This window comes from Falco biarmicus, chromosome 1, assembly GCF_023638135.1.
Source record: "Falco biarmicus isolate bFalBia1 chromosome 1, bFalBia1.pri, whole genome shotgun sequence".
Classification (NCBI taxonomy): domain Eukaryota; kingdom Metazoa; phylum Chordata; class Aves; order Falconiformes; family Falconidae; genus Falco; species Falco biarmicus.
The window spans coordinates 95,236,319-95,253,204 of NC_079288.1; the positions used below are offsets into that span (position 1 = coordinate 95,236,319).

General features: G+C 37.2%; 2 protein-coding genes across 5 annotated transcripts in view; both read left to right on the forward strand.

The window, feature by feature from the left end:
* The window catches only part of PI4K2B (phosphatidylinositol 4-kinase type 2 beta), a 25,283-nt gene extending 20,775 nt beyond the window's left edge, over positions 1-4,508 (forward strand). For all 4 annotated transcript variants that reach the window (XM_056349158.1, XM_056349175.1, XM_056349165.1 and 1 more), the window contains 2 exons: positions 264-323; positions 2,910-4,508. In XM_056349158.1, coding sequence (XP_056205133.1) covers positions 264-323; positions 2,910-3,083 — 234 coding nt within the window. In that variant the 3' untranslated portion in view covers positions 3,084-4,508. The remainder of the gene's footprint in view (positions 1-263; positions 324-2,909) is intronic.
* Positions 4,509-4,661: 153 nt separating this feature from the next.
* On the forward strand, positions 4,662-16,484 carry ZCCHC4 (zinc finger CCHC-type containing 4). Its single transcript, XM_056349145.1, has 13 exons — positions 4,662-4,818; positions 5,134-5,255; positions 6,595-6,677; positions 7,308-7,583; positions 8,091-8,171; positions 8,466-8,538; positions 10,121-10,271; positions 10,782-10,882; positions 12,274-12,395; positions 13,001-13,076; positions 13,582-13,633; positions 14,369-14,513; positions 16,184-16,484. Exons 1-13 carry the CDS (start codon positions 4,707-4,709, stop codon positions 16,308-16,310), a joined length of 1,521 nt encoding a protein of 506 aa, XP_056205120.1. The 5' UTR covers positions 4,662-4,706; the 3' UTR covers positions 16,311-16,484.
* Positions 16,485-16,886: the final 402 nt, after the last annotated feature.

The following is a 16,886-nucleotide window of genomic DNA, read 5'->3' on the forward strand; positions in this document are numbered from 1 at the left end:
TCTACTAGTGTCCTGAAGTGGCATCCACTGACGTATTTCACTTTTATGATGTGGAACATCCTTCATTTTTACATATGTAAAAGTGCTGCAATAAATAGATTTATTTTTTTTTGGTGTCATACTATGAGTATTTGAAGCTTTCAAAAATTGTGTTGCTAAATATGACTATGCATATTATGAAATTGATGAATTTGCATGCTAAATATGTAGCTAAAAATAAATGGGTCATTTTCTATAACAACTGTTCATTTTCTCCAATAAAGACTGATAAAGGATTTGATAAGGCTACTTTTGAAAACCAAATGTCTGTTATGAGGGGGCAGGTAAGACTGCTTTTTTATATTTTTATTTATGTATTTAATTTGTCATCACTTCTCAGCTGTTTTCTTAGAGCTACAAAACCTGACTGCTATTGCATTGAGACACTTGAATGTATTGTCATCTGAGAAGACCAAATTTCTTTCTAGAGTTTGTTCTTATTTGGATATAGATGGGACAGCAGAAAGTGTAAATTGATAATTTTTTTCACTTGTATAGATTTTCTTAATGTAATTGGGTTTTAATGTTTCTGTGGGGGATGGGGAGGACTTAATACCTATATATTTTTAGAAAGTATTTTAAAAGTGAAACACTGGAGAAGGATCATAAACTTGGATAGAAAACTTGGTTGGTGATTTTGTTATTAAAATAAATGAGACTTTATTTTGGAGGGTTAACTTGGTTATTGAAATGCCTCTCACAAGAAAGCAATATTAGGTAATAACATTTCTTCATCCTAGCAAATGTCAGAACCATACTTGGAACGAATCCAGTCATTTTCGGATTAGAAATTTGATGAAAGTTGTGTTGGGTCTTTTCTAACACTGAAACAAGGGAGGGAGAAGGGTTTCTCCATCTTCTTGATGTTTTAAAATTTAAGACTGGTGTGATATACTGGAAACAAGCTTTAGCTAAGAACAAATTGTGTAGTTCATTGAAGGCATAAAATAGTGATTTGTGAAAATGTAAGGGAATTGGACTAGACAAATTAATAGTCCCATTTGCCCTGAATTTATTGCATGTGACTCCTCTGTGTTCATAAATTCAACATGGATAGTTTAAAGCTAGACATTCACAATTTGTAGAGTGGCTTAATCCAACCTTTTCTCTGTAGTTTCCTGTATCAAGAAGTATGTCGCACAAGACTGCAGCTCTGCTTACTCAAATATAATCCTAGTTAACATTAGTTACGTGTGGTGGCTAAAAGCCAGCAGACCTTAGTTATTACATTGGATTATAGGAGTTATTTTAGAAAGAACTTTCCTGAGAAGTTTGTGCAGTCACTGGAAGGTCACTTTTGAAGTATTCATCCATTTTACACTGTGTTAAGTAGCTTTTCTGTGATGAGACATTTGACTATAGGGAATCTGTTATTTAACAAAAAGATTAAGGAAATAACCCAGATCTATATAATTGAGAGAAGTCTTGCTAAGGTTGTCTAAATTAATTTCCTACTATAAAGGCTGCATCTGGTCCCTTTCTTCACACCTTTTTCCTTGAGGTGGATTTCAAACCTTTGAGGGTTTTGGTTTTGGGGTTTTTTGTTTAGTTGGGTTTTTTAAAAAAAACTCTCTAGCTATACAAGGATCTGTTTAGCTGTGGAAGACTAAGGTTTTTAGGTGTGGACTTGGGGAAGAAATACAGATAATGATTTATTCTCGGACATGACTGGAAATCAGCAAATGATGCCTTTTAGCACTGATTTTGGACTTGCTTTTGGTGTAAAAGCAAAGTATGTTACAAGGTTATTAAAGAAGAGTTGGATATCTAGATCACATAATAATGGATTTATTCAGTTAAGATGAATTTGCAGTATAGCCAAAACATCTATAAATCCTTTAAAATGAAAACTCTAAGAATTAGAAAATGAAGAATCTAGTTGGTGAACATAAGGAGTCTGAAGAGAAATATGTCTTGCAGGTAAGGGGCAAGATCTTTAAATCTGGGGTCCAAAAGTACTTAGAACCATAATTTTGTGCAGTGGGGGGAAAAAAATATTGGGAAGGGTTTCAAACCAAAGATAAACGATTCTGTCAAGAATATGGAGACTAAACAACCAGGTAACACAGATGTATGAAGGATTGCCTTAGAACTTAGAAAATGTAAATGTCAAATGCAGTTGCTGCAAGAGCCAAATTACAGTAAACCATGCAAAAGACTACCTGTCAGGGTTCTTCAGTCATGAAAGTGCAGAATGAGCAGGGGATCATTAAGTCACACAAGGAAGAAAGGGGCATTGTGCAGGGGAGAAAAAGGCTTAATATTAAGGATAATGCAAGTGTGTCACCAGAACTGAATTGAGTACTTGCCTCAGTTTTCAGCAGGGTAACATTGAACGTGGGGTAAGTTATGAGGGCAGTTCATCAGCACTGAAGTTTTAGAAAGAAGATAACAGAATCCTGGGAGCTGAGGGTTAAATTTGGATCTTAGCACTGGGTTTGGTTTGGGTTAATAATACGGCTTCGTATCTTCTGATACGAAAATAATTTGTAGCTAAACTTCTGGCAGATCCTATGTTAAATACATGTTGATTGCTTTCCTGCAGGTTTCCTTCATTAAAGGTGCAATGCTCTTAAGAGATGTGCTAAATTTAAAATGGCGTTAGATTATTTTTTTGTCTGTAACATTTTCCAAAAATTTGGAGAGGGTTGCATGAAATATTCAAGAAAAGAAGGGTAGTCAGAGAGCAGTAGGATGTCATAATATAACCAAATAAATAAAAATACTTCTACTTGCAGTAGATCTATTTAAAAAGCATTTGATAGCACAGTCCTCTACAGAATTGGTTTAAGACGGGCATCTAAATTTGTAAGCTGGTTAGCCATGGATTTACTTGTGTGCCCTCACCTTACCTGCTCTTACTCTTTTAGATACTAAACCTTACTCAGGCGTTAAAGGATGAAAAAAGTCCCATTCAGCTTGTTCAGATGCCACGTGTGATTGTGGAGCGAAGTAGCACTGGAAGTCAGGGCCGAGTTGTTCATCTGAGTAATGCATTCACACAGACCTTTCATAGCAGGAAGCCTTTCTTTTCCTCCTGGTAGCATCAAAAATACATGGGAAGAGTAAGTTTTTCTTAACTTTAGAAAGCTACTTCTGTGTAAAGGCTCTGCAATAATGTACTTCTGCTGTATGCCAAGAGCTCTGACTGCCAACACCTCAGAACTTAAATTCTAAAGACTTAAGAAATGTATTTTGAATGTAATAAAGGTTTACAATTTTTGTGTCAAAATTGTGAATTCTTATGTCAGGGAACAAGAACTTGTCCATACTGTATTTTTATAGGCTAAATTAATGTATTCTGAATAAGGGAAGATACATGGTTTGCATATGCTGAGAAACTACTTTTGAATACAACAGGAATTCTTTTTGTTTAATATAAATGTGAAAACCTATACCCTATCAATTTCTTTTGATACGGTCATTAAAAAGACAAAGTGCAGAATGTTATCTTTGATTGTAAAAATGCTTTTCCTTGGAATTTTTCTTGTATTTTAAGCTACTTGAAAAATGCACTAAAAAAAACAAAACAGTTTGTCTTTGACAAACCAGTGATAGAAATGGAGAAGGGGAAAAAAATGCTCTAAGTAGGTTTTTTGCACGTGGGGACCAAAAACAGTTTAGTTGAATTATAGCAAAATTCAACACAAGTACACACAGTTCCTACTGTGACACAATAAACTGAGTGTACATTTCAGAGGTTGAAATTTCACCTGTAGCTTTTAGAACTTGTGAATTTAAGCACACGTATGGAAAGTTGTGATATTTCTTGATAGAGCCATCACAATGAAAGAATTGCACCCACCATGTTGTTACAGGTTTGTTTTGCCATTTGTTGTAATAATGTGTTCATCGGTAGTCACCGAAGTGATTCTGCACCGTTAATGACAGAAATGCTAACGTGTTCATCACAGAGCCAGTCTGCCTTCTAAATTTCTGTGTAAACACAGCTGTGTTTTTTTGGACCAGAACAGCCACGATAGGGCCGTAATACATGGAGCACAGAGCTGCTGTTGTGCCCTGGGCAAGGCCGTGCCCACCTTGCCATTAGCGTTTGTTTAAGTTACGGAGTTGAAGACTTGATGGTCATGTTTCTCGATCTGTGGCTTATGTAACATGGCAAATATTCTTATTTTAGTAATTTTCTGGACAGTTAGGAGGGGGAATGGGAGGAAAATTGCTGCTTTTCTGGAACCTTCAGTATTTCAGACACTACTCTATTTTGTAATTCTAAGCAATACTGCTGAACTCAAATAATAAAATGCTTGTATTTTACTTATTTTTGAGTAGATGTAAATATTAATGTAGCATGCCAGCAATTTACATGACTAACTGAAACGTTTAAGCCTTAAATGTAAAGCTCACTGTATGGTATGAAATAAGACTGACATGATCGCCTTTATAAGCTTCCCATGATTGTTTATCCAAACGGTTTATTAAAAAATTAAAGATAGTGTTTATGTACCGGACACGCCTACTGGAGAAAATAAATGTCACTGCGTAAAACTGCGCGTTTTGGGCTCGGGCTCGGCGCTGCAGGGAGCGGGCCCTGGCGCTAATGCCCGTTTTACCGCGCGGAGGTGGGGCCGCCGCGCCGCTGGGGGGCGCCGGCTGCGCCGCTGCCGCCGTGCTCCGGTGGCGGGGGCTGCTGGGAGGGAGGCGGAAAGATGGCGGCTGGCGGCGCGGCGGGGCCTGCGGCCGTGTGCGGCCCGGAGCGGCCGGGGGCCGGTGGGCTGGCGCTGCTGGGGCTGGCGCCCAGCGCTCCCAGCTGCCCGCACGGTGAGTGGGGCGGGGTGGCGCTGCGGGGCCCTGGCGACGGTGGCCGCCCTTCCCGGCGGTGGGGCGGAGGGCACGTCCCCGAGCGCCTCTGTCGCTCGCCTCCAGCTGCGCCCCTGGTTCCCCTGCCAGTGGTTGGGTTTTAATGCGGCCTTTGTGTCGGAAAATCTAAAAATTATTTTCTGCCAAGTTATTCCACGCCCTTTAACGCAACGCTTTGTTAATGCTTGGTTCTGGGAGCCTGGCGCCAGCAGTGGAGGCGTGAAAACATCTGCTGGTGCCCTGCGTGTCATCCCGTAACTGAGCTTTGTCCTTCAGGGCCCGCTCTGCTGTTCGTGAAGACCGGCCAAGGAGGAGGAGGAGGTGGGAGGAGATTTTATGCTTGTTCGGCTTGTAGGGATAGAAAAGATTGTAACTTTTTCCAGTGGGAAGATGAGAAGGTAAGTGAGCGCTGCTTAAGACTATGGTAAATATTCGGGGTTTTTTTCCCTTCTATTTAAAACTAGGGAAAAAAGTAGTACGTTTTGTTCTGGAAATTTGTGGCAATTGCTGTTTTGTAAACTTTGTCTAATGGTTTGTGTTTAGTGGAGCACTTATGTCAAGATAATACGTTTCAAGTATAACCGTTAAGGAGGGCAGCGTACGTTTTGAGCAGAGCTGGCATTTGTTACTGTATTGCCAAAAGGCTTCAGTATTCAGGGTATGAAGTTTGCTAATCCTGTGCTATGTTGAACAAAATAGGATAGTTCCAGTCCCAAGATGGCTTCATCTTCGTGATTAATACAGAGAAAATCTGGTGGATACAGGCAGGCAGTGGGATATACAAAATAGTGAGAGGGTGGGCACCAGCGCGATACTCGATAGTCTTAGAATATCTGTAGCAGTTTCTTTTTGTCTAAGAACTTTGGTCAGATAATTGTAGGGTAGAAAAATTGGGATGGATGTGTATTCACAGTGAGATTCCCATGGCTTTTGTCCACTACATTTTGTGTTCCTTTCTCGGTTTCCTATAAAAATGTCCAGTGTTGTGGTCGTTATCCTCAGCAGGTTGGCAGGCTGGAGGTGAATCGGGTTCGTAAGCAGTTCATTGCTGTGCTGGTTGCTACTGAAAAGTTGTATAAAGAGAAGATTAGGTGGTTGATCACTTGGTTGTGTAGATGTAAATGACATTCCTAGTGAAATTTCGTTTTGAATGCCACTTGTATCAGGTGTCTTTTGTTCTGTTGTACTTCACTGTCTTCCCCCTGTAAAGAAATCAGTTCCCTAAGTTTTGCACTCGTCTTGGAACTCTGTTAAACCATAAGTATGTTTTGTGGGAGCAAAGTAGGAGACTCAGAGAAGGACTGTTGTGCTTTTAAAATAAAAACACACAAAAGACTTGGCAACATTTCTGCTGTTACAAGTTGTTCAGGGTCAGATCACATATGGTTCTTCAGAGGGAATGCAACTGCTGGCATGTGTGAATAATGGAAAGTGTACCTCTTTCTGTCTTCATCGTGATCATGTAAGTTTTTCTCCGAGTATTACATGTGGTAGAAGAATGAAATGCTTATATTTATTTTTTCACAGTTTAAATTCATGAGACTTGTGTTGTTTTGCAGCATGCCTCTGCTGCAGTCGTTCTTGTTCTTCTGAAACAACAATCTAAGGAATGTGAATGCAGAGTAACTAAAGAATGAGACCTTTGATGCACCCTTTCTGTTTAATATTGAGATTTAACGAACAATATAGAGTAATATCTACTCATTTTGTAACTTTTTATATATATAAATTTTACAGGTGTCAGAAACGAGGCTTGCAGCACGTGAAGAATATAATAGAAATCATCAGCCTCCTTTTACACACAGACAAAATGTGGAAAGGTATTGTTATGTATATTTTCTTCAGTAAAAATCAAGTAATACAAGTTTAAGTATACTGAATGTAGAGATAATATTTCAGGGTTCATTAAAATATGAAAAGAAGCCAGAGGGATTTAGAAAAACTGGCTGACTGCAATGGGAAAATTGCATGAAACATCTGATTAAAGCATGGTATTTTCAGCCCAGGAACTGTATGGTTTTTTTTAATGTATAGTTCTTCTTACGTTAGTGCTCATAATGTGCCAACAACAGGTCAGTAGCAGTTTTGGTTCAAAAAATTATTCCTGACTTCACTGTGCGAAAGTAACAGTGTTAACATTGTGGAAAGAAGCAAAGGTAATACAGTAACAAATAATGTCCCAGTTTTGTATATAAACGTACAGGACTGCTTGCTGGTAGTTGATATGGAGTCTTCACTCTGTAATCTAGTTATTTTATGGGGACTGTCAATATATTTGGCCAGTATATTACTTCATTTGCATGTAGATAGTGGAGTTTTGCAAAAGCAGCTTAAGCTGCATGGTCTGTTTAAAAGTCTCAACTCTTTTGAAACCCCCTTTATACCTCCCCTTCATGTCTTTTATAGAGGCTTTTTCAAAATTAGTTCCCTGTTGTCTTTTGGTTTTACAGGTACAAGAGTTTTGTTCTGTTGCCATTGTCAGAGAGGAGGTTTTGCCAGGAATGCCAGCAATTGCTATTGCCAGCTGAATGGGAAAAACACTCCAATCACCAGTTCCTGTGTGATATCTCCACTGCCCAGTTAAAAAGTCCCAGTCAACTTCTGTATCCGCTGGAGAATAAAAAAACAAATGCGCAGTATTTATTTACAGACAGAAGTTGCCAGTTCCTACTGGATCTTATTATTGATTTAGGGTTCAAACGAGTGCTCTCTGTTGGAACACCCAGGTACGTCAGAGGGAATTGTTACACTTCCAACTAATATTTCGCTCTCAAAACTGTGCAGCTGACTAATACTTAAATAATCAAGGCTTCTCCCATAATAAGAGGTTCACTATGCTTGTTTTCTGGGATTATCCAGGCATCTAAGTGGGGTCTTGTTTTGAGCTTATAAGATACAGGAGAGGACTGTAGGTGCCCTGCAAATAACAGACACACGCTCATGCTCCCCCTCCTCTCTTGCCCCCTCCTTCCCTCCTCTGCTTTGGTTTTTACTCTCTCCTCTGCTTTGTTCATAGTGATCCAGTAGGCTCCACTGACTTTTCATCTGTTAAGACTAACATATTTTTCTAACTTTGAATATTAGCCAAATGCAATCATCCAAATTCAGATTACTCCATTTTCTCTGTCTGTTTGGTTTTAGGTTTAGTAAAGTACCAGGCATTCTTGTCTTGCGAGACAATTTCTGAAGCCAATGATTATGTGTTAAATTTCTTTGCTCCAATTATACTTCAGGCTTCATGAAATGATCCAGTCAAAAGCATCACAAGAAGAAGATTTCAGGGTTAGAAGCCTTCTGCTAGATATTGATTTCAGGTAGGTTTTGACAAACGTTTATCTGTCTGAAGAGTATGTACATAGGTTTGTGTTCTTACTGCTTTAAAAGCTAAATTGGTGGTTGTTTTCCCTTTTCCTGTCTCTGTGTCTGTGTTCCTGCACACATACACAAATGTGTGTATTGTACTTACTTCCCAGTATTGGTGTGTTTCGCCAGTAATCAGAACCCAAAGGTGGTCTTTTTCTTAAAGCCTTGTTTTTACTGTAAATGCTCCTTAGGGCAGGCAAGAAGTAATTTATATTTTTCTACTACTATTAAAACTTATTTTACAGGTATTCACAGTTTTACACAGAGGATGAATTCTGCCACTACAACATGTTTAATCATTATTTTTTTGGTGGAGAGGTAAGGCCAAGTATTTCTTGAGTGCTTTATAAAGAAATACATGTTGTTGATGCAGAATTTTGTAAGATAGTCATGTCTGGTCTACTAGAAAGCAACTGTCATGAGGTAAAAACGGTCATTAGTACTGGAAATCAACAGTGCCTTTTCAGTAATTCCCACTTGGTTAAAAAAAATGTTGCCTATTAAATTTATGATAATAACTAATGTTACTTATACACCTTAACTGCTGCTTTTTTTAAAATGACAGTTTGGTGTGAGTTGTTGCTGTATATAAATATACATTAGCCCTGTTCTTGTGTTGCTACAACAGAATTAATTGTTTTATTCCCAGCCTTAACAAGCCCAATGGATGCCCTGGGACTTGTTCACTGGTGCTTGAGGTGGGAGGGAAGAGGAGGGTTTTCCGCTTTATTCCAGGCAAGCAAGGTTGAAAGGTTAACCTTATTGTCATAAAATGAGGTTGAATTAGTGTAAAGGTTAAAGAAAATGCTGAATTTCTTGTTTCTTTTTAAATACCACGTTAAGTGCTTGATTTTGAGTTCATTAGGAAACCTGCAGCTGTAGTAGGACATTTATTGTAGCTTTGTAGAATCAGTGTAATTCTATTCCAAACATACATTTCAAACATTTATCCCAGTAGTATACTCACTCCCCCTTTGCTCTTTCTCTGCCATTATTAGCAAGCCACCACTGAGTTGCATAAACATGTTTATTGCAATACCTTTCACACTATGTAGATAATTTTAATATTTTTTCCATTCTAAAGCCTAATTTTGATGGGAATCATGAAAATAAAAAGAACCGTCTAGAATGAAATGGGAAGCTGGTCTGAAAGTCTTACGTTTGAATTGTTTTTAATCCATTACTGTACTCAAATTTTGTATTTTTCACTTAAAACAAGACTGTTCATCTGCATTATAAACACTGTAGTGTTTTTTTCAAGGTGTGACACCTGTAATGACACTGTATTGCTGTATATTCAAGGACTGAATCGCAGCACTTTTGAATGCATATTAGTATTAAAAATCTGGTTTTGGAAAGTTAATAGATGAGATAACACTGCAAGATGGTAGTAAATACATAGCTTTTTACATTTCCTTCAATAGTAGGGTTCATGGTGGATTGCTAAAATTTGAACACTGTATTTTTATAACCAGTATGGATTGAGTCAGTTTTCAGTGGACTGAATTTTTTCCCATTACTTTGATGATGCTTTACAGAGTAAAACTGAAGGGCATAAATAAAATGTATTTTGAGCCTGAACTTTGCTTTCTTGCTGTGAATAACATCTTTTTTTCCAAGTTAAACTTAGTACCTTTAGGAAGAAGGCTGTCTTAGGAAGCTTGTACTGCATCTGGCCTTGATATATTATCTCTATCTAACTGAAGAAGGCACTTGTTCTCAGTGCTCCAAATCTGGTTGTTTTTTTAAATGCTACACAAGAGGAAATTCACCTCCACAAGAGAAAACAGCTTCCATCTTCAAAGTTGAAACTAGTAAAATAATAATTTTTTGCCAAAGACAATATTTTACTAGTTCTTTAATCTGTATTTCTGGAAATTTAACTTCTTGTTTCTTACAGGCTGCATGTGAGACTTGTAGGAAATTCTTGTATCAAGACAAGGGTGAAAGAGTCATTATGGTAACTGATCCCCCATTTGGAGGTTTAGTGGAAGCACTGGCTTCTAGTTTTAAAAAACTGATGGCGATGTGGAAGGAGACAGAAAAAGAAGGTATGTATTACAGTCAGATAGGTGGGCTGAGCTGTAACATCACTGTAAGGAAAAGTACCTGTTTAAAAGTTTGTGATTCATGCTATCCGGGTGAATGTAAACACTGTCATAATTTCTGAAGATCAACTACCATATGTCTAATTTACTTTCCTGATACTTTTAGTTTAATGATATCTAGTTCTCTATGTCTCTCTTAAAAACTTTTACAAAACTCTTAAAAATCTACTTTGCAATTAAAATGGACTTTAATGGTAGAGAAGAATAAGCTATCAAACCAGGCCTGTTTCTAAGCAGCCTAGGTGGGTGACAAGAGTTGTTGGTTAAGTAGAGCTTACAGCTCTGCGTATATAAAAAAAGCCAAAACTTTCTGTTGCCTAACGGAATTGGTTCGTAGGCCCAGCATGACATACATACACGTTTATGTATTAAGAATGTTTACTGTAATTTTTTTCATGCTTCATGTACACTAAAGAAAAACAAGGTACTACATCTAAGTCTTTTCATCACTAGGTCATAAAAACCAAGAGATGCCCATGTTCTGGATTTTTCCATACTTCTTTGAGTCTCGTATTCTTGAGTTTTTTCCATCCTTCAATATGATGGATTACCAGGTACAAATGAACCCAGTGCATCTGCTAAATTTCAGTTATGTGCAGTGTGAACAGGAATATGAATGAAAGCTGATATAAAGGTAGCACTTGTCTGTAAATGGGTCACCTTCTTGAACTTCCGTTTTAACTGTGTTGGAGGTACTGCAAACCCTCTGATGTCATGTGAAGCCTAGATTCTGTATTTGACTGATCCACACACAGAGTTAAGATATTTGTTTATTACACATCTGTGTGGAGATGGGTGCTTAGGTGGTAAACCACAAAGTTAGCATACCTCTTAACGCGACATATAACAGTTTATACAATTCCTTACAATTGCTTACAATTACATTTAGTCACACTTAATTCTTATTGGTCTTGGGAGCCTTGCCTCCATTTAAAGGTGCAGTATTCTTTTCACACACTGTGAGGAGTGGGCTTTGTTAGTACGGGGCTTTCTTTGCTGGAAGGTGGATCTTTTACATGTTAATTAAGATAGTTCACACATAGGTCAAGTAATTTTGTGTTTGGTCTCATTAACTATTTGGTTCTCCATGAGCTTACCTTCTTATTTCTTAGCTTGAGGTATTTATGGTGTCTATTCCTTCTCCAAGGCCATGTCTTGTTAACTATTTGTAAGGATTAACTAATGTACTCTGTTTTTCAAATTCTTGTTTTTCGTTATAGATATTTACATGTTCCTTTTTAAAGTGACTAATTCTTATATCAACACCTTTGATGACTTTGTAACACTCCTACAGTTTATTATGTATTTTTAATTCACCTGTCGTCTGTCCATTAACTCATCTTTTCTGCTAGGTTTTCAGTGTGACAAAATTTACATTAATTTTGACAGGTGCATACTTGCAGAATGGAAATTTGTGGAAGAAAATTGAAAAGTCCTGCTAGGCTAGAGTCTGCATTTGTTGTGCTAGTGTTCAGAGATGAGAGTTTTTTTGACAAGTCTCTGAAGGCAGTGCTGGAAAAACCAGTGCTGACTGGATTTGCAGCTTTATAATTATTTTGAGATATGTTAAGATGCATGTCAACTTTTGTACTTCCAGATAGACCAAATGGTATAGTGCTGTTTTTTTTAATGGGTTGCTGTTTTATGGAACAACTGCAATGTTATCTTAGGTATCCCATGCAAAAAAGCAAAAATGGATAAGTAAAATAGGATTATTGTAGTATCAGGAACTTAGTTTTTTGAGTCTAGCCTGATACTGTGGTTGCACAAATTTAAAAATAAATGAGACAAAATACTAGCTGTAGAATTTGGAATCTAATTTGGGGTTAGAGTCTTCTATATAAAAATGAAATTTTCGTAAGGCACATATAATAAATATGTAAGTAGTGCTGCCTCTGCTTAGCATTCTGTTTAAGACTCTTTTTCTATGGTTCTGTTCTTCTAGGTAGACTATGATAATCATGCACTTTATAAACATGGTAAGACAGGTCGTAGGCAGTCCCCTGTCAGGATCTTCACGAACCTCACCCCAAGTATGATTGTACTTCCTGTAGAAGAGGGTTATAGGTAAGATGTGTTAACACTTAAATCACTGGGAGAGTGTGTTCTTCTTAGGGCATAAAGTCTCTAAAGGACTTTGGGGTGGTGCTGTTTGGTATTGTCATACCTAACTTTTGGATGCCGGGCTCAAGACCGCATTTCTTTGTCTCATTCTAAGGTTGTGTGTCCTATAAACAATGTGTAGGAGAACCGGGCAGCTAAAAAGAAATTTACGTTTTCCAGTGTGGAACGATGACATTCCTCAGCTTGTCTGTAGGAAATACTGTGTGTATGTCTATGAGATAGATTTATAGCTGTGCCTGATAGTCAGCTTGGTTGACACAATAGTTAATAGAATGAACACTAACAGAAGCATCAAGGACAAAGGAATAGATTTGGTTGATTTACTGCTGATAGTGTTGCTAATTTGAATTCAGGCACCTGAATTTATTCAAATGTACTGTGTCTAAATGATTATGAGGCTCTGGGCCTAAGTGGTGATTTTATACATCAAAACCATCATCTTTAATTTAGCAAATGCTTATGTTTATTGTTGAGCTTGTATAAAATTAATTTGTATCGCTTTGTGAACAAATAGTGAATGAATACATTTATTTATTTATTTTTCCTAGGTTTTGCGCTGTATGTCAGCGGTATGTTAGTTCTGGTAACCAGCACTGTGAGATATGCAATTCGTGTACGTCAAAAGTAAGTATTTTGACTTCTGTCTGGATAGCACTTTTAGCAGTAGTCAGATAATAATTTCTGTAATATTTGATCTGGTAAAAACCTGCTCTGATACTGATTTCCCTGGGAAACCCTGAACAGTTCACTTTCATAGACTTACTAACTTCATAGGACATCACTCATAACCCAGTGGGAATTAATTTCTCTTTCCCTGATTCCTTTGTGTTGGAAAGACGTCAGGAAGAGTTTGCTATATACCACTTATACCTTTATTCATCAAGGATCTGTTGACATGTACGTTTCTTCTTAGTTCTGGAAGTTGTAGAACTTGCTAATTTCAAAATGTAGCCATTTTGCTGCAGTTGTCACAGATGCTCAGGACTGTTGTTTCTAAGTTACTGTGCTTCGTACAGAGGACCTGTTTCTGTAAATAATGGGGACCATACATTGGTAGTTCAGTTTTAAGATGGAATGTTGTGGGGATTTTTTTAAACAAACACATGAAACATTTATTCATCTTTTGTAGGATGGTAGACGATGGAAACATTGTGTGCTTTGCAAAAGATGTGTAAAACCCTGTAAGTATAGAAAAAAAAAATTCTAAGTAAAAGTATGCTTCTATAGTCCAAAGAAACAGAGATTACAAACCAGAATAGAAAAATATTTTGTGAAAGATACAAAATGTAATCATTCAGAAAACAAAGAGTAAAGGAAAAATCTCAATTTCTCACAAGTTGCCACTGAGTAACTTAGGTTTATTTGCACTGTGTGGAAATGTGATAAATCTGTGTCAAGGCATACTAAATCCCATTTATATTTGTTATGGGAAAACTTAAATATTTTGATTTGTCATATAAGCATTTCCTGATTTTGTAAACTTTTTCATTAGAATTTCATAAACAAATAGGCGATTACTAAAATTTTTGAAAGAGCATGATTAAATTATGTTTCATACACAAATGTATTTATAGCTGTGTTTAAATAGCTGAAGCAATCTTTTTTTGTTGCTGGTACAGAAATAGCAATTTGGAAGTCCGTTTTAATATCTAGACTATTTTTTTTGTGATTGCATACAGTATAATAGTTCTAATGGCAAAATAGTTCAGTTACACTGGAATAGTTACACAGTATATCTAATGAAGTACCTGGATACCTTATGAAATGCAGTAAGGGACCAGAATCTGACTACATCCATCTCTATAAAACTAGCACAAAATTAAAAACCTGGTAATGCAGCCTATATTTAAAGCTTAGTTTCAGAATGATGATTCTAAACCTTTTCAAGATCATGAATCATGTTACTTATTTTGCAGCTTGGTTTCACTGTAACAATTGCAACTGCTGCACTCTTCAAAACCATGCTTGTGAGAAGACAGATGCTGGCTGTTTTGTTTGTGGCAAGGCAGGCCACAAACGCAGCTCCTGTCCCAGTCTCTCCCGCACCAGAACAGCTTGCCAGTAAGTGTGCTATTTCATTAATATAATTAAAGGTAGCATTCAGGTGAGATTAGTTTTTATTTCATGGAAATGATTTGGAAAGAGATATTTTTGGCTTTGGGTGCTGATGTCAACTTTCACTATTGCCCACTTGGTTTATTGCTGGGTAGTCTACACTGAAGGGAGGACGTGATAAAAAATGGGCAGGTCACTTGCTGTGGCTCCCAGTCCCTGAATGTGGCTTTTCTTTCAAAAACTGATTTATGTGGATCCCAAACTTGGTGAATGATGCATGGGATAGCTCTGTCGAGAAGATTCAAAATTAAAGTAATGAAACACTTTGACCCCCTTTGGATTCCTCACGAAAGGGCAGAGAAAAGTTACTACACTGTTTGTATTGCTTCCTGTCTCTTTTGCTTTGTTGTGGTATCTTTTTCTTTTTTTTTTTTCTTCTGGTATTTCAGGTTCTCTGTAGTATGGTCTGAATCTCTGCCATGTAAGATCTATGTTAATGAGGGTCACATTAAGTACTTTTATTCTGCTATGATTGTGCTTCTGTAACATACACAAGCATGTACCTGTATGTATCAAAACCAAAAAAAAATGTGTGTTTTCACACATTTCAGGTGTGAATTAACTGAAAAGAAGAAAGGGGATTTGCTAAGAGATGATCTAGCAGTTGCCTCAGTCTTTCCAGTTCAGGGTAGTCGGCCTGCACTTTTGTAGTAACTTCCTCTCCAGAGTGCATGGGTTTGTTTGTGTACTTGAACTTGTTTGTTTGTGAGCCTGTGAAACCTGAATGGCTGTAGCAGTGGAAATCCAAATCTTCCCTCCCAAAAGATGTACCTCTGTTGCATAGTGAGATTCAGATAGTTAACCTCTTGGATCAGTACCAAGAGGTTGACCAGATGCCTGCTGGATGGTGGAGTACTACAGGTATATTCTTTGTGTCCTGCTGTGACATTAATCTGAGTTTTGGTTATAGAGTATTAGAGATAAAAGGTAGCATTATTTTGGTTTACATATCTCTTAAAAATTCCCTCCCTTAATATTTTTTTCTTTGCTTACAAAAGTAAAAAGAATACTAACAGAAATTACGAAACCTCATCTGTTTGTTCTGTCAAGTAAGATACTCTGTCCATTGTACTGGAATGGTTTAGTCCTTTCAGCACATCAGTTACTTCTTCTGCTTATTTATTGCAGAAGATAACTTAGGTTTCTTTTTCTAATAAAAACACCAATGTTTTGTGTTTTGAAGTACATCCTTTGTCAGAGACAGAAAACAATTAACTTGCTAGTTATATTTAGGTCCTGTGTTATTTGCGGGAGTCTTCATGATGTTGTTAAACATAATTTCTTCTAAGTCTTTCTGTTAGTGTATATTCATATGTTATATATTGAGCATGAAAGTATGTGCTTTTTTTGTACTCGATGAGCGGCATTTCTTAAAGTTTCTATATCTGTTTAAATGCTGAATATGTACATAAATGAAAAATAATGGTAGTAAAGTGGGCAGACAATTTTAGGAAGATTAGATGTCATAACATTGTAAGATGGAATGTTCCTTGCACTTTTTGTGATAGTACTTCTGAGTTCATATACTTACATGACAGATTATTTAAAATACCAGCAAATGTAGAAGTATGTTCTCCATTTTATTCTAATTAGTAAGTTCTTTCTTTGCTTTACAGAGCTGATGAAAAGCAAAGGCAGAAAACTGTAAAGAGGGTGAAGATGGGCATCTGTAAAAGATCAGCTATGAAGCGTGCCATATTCTCCAGGAAGAAATTAAAGAATAATAAGAAAAAAAAGATGTGACTTTGGTTGCTGATACATAATTACTAATTTTTTTATGGCCAGCCTTTGATTCCATTTTCTAAAAATGTTAATATTAACATCCAAAATAAAAATGGGTTAAGTGGCAACTCTTTTATCATACATCAGCACTCGCACAAAAAAAACATACTAAGTAAACTACACACTTACAATATATTTGTATAATGTAATGATTTTGTGTGTTCAGGATAAGCTATTTGTCTGATGTAGTGGGAGCCTCAAGTTTAGGGGTAAGTACTGTCGAGAGGCGGGGTACTGGTGGTGAGAAACGGGGTACTGGTGGATGCTGTGGCTTTGTGGCAGGTGTTGGGGGTCTCGGAGGAAGGGAGTTAGGGGAAGGTAAGGCACAGATTCTTAGGGGTCCAAGCTCTGTTAGTCCCAGGCCTCTCACACTGTGGTTTTGGGTTTTTTTGAATTTTCCCTCCAAATGGAAAAAAGACTAAGAACAGCACCATAGAAAGTATTTCAGAAGCTTTGTAAGTGAAAAAAAGTGACCTTAGGTGTAAATGTAAACTACCTGCATGTGTTGTATCAGAAAAAATCATTGTATGCAATATT

What these genes read in the sequence shown, in the direction of transcription:
- ZCCHC4 (XM_056349145.1), top strand. Translation starts at nt 4,707, where the DNA reads ATGGCGGCTGGCGGCGCGGCGGGGCCTGCGGCCGTGTGCGGCCCGGAG. An exon ending in CTCTCTGTTGGAACACCCAG is followed by an intron (nt 7,584 to 8,090) that starts GTACGTCAGAGG and finishes ATTATACTTCAG; the next exon opens with GCTTCATGAAATGATCCAGT. An exon ending in CGCACCAGAACAGCTTGCCA is followed by an intron (nt 14,514 to 16,183) that starts GTAAGTGTGCTA and finishes TTTGCTTTACAG; the next exon opens with AGCTGATGAAAAGCAAAGGC.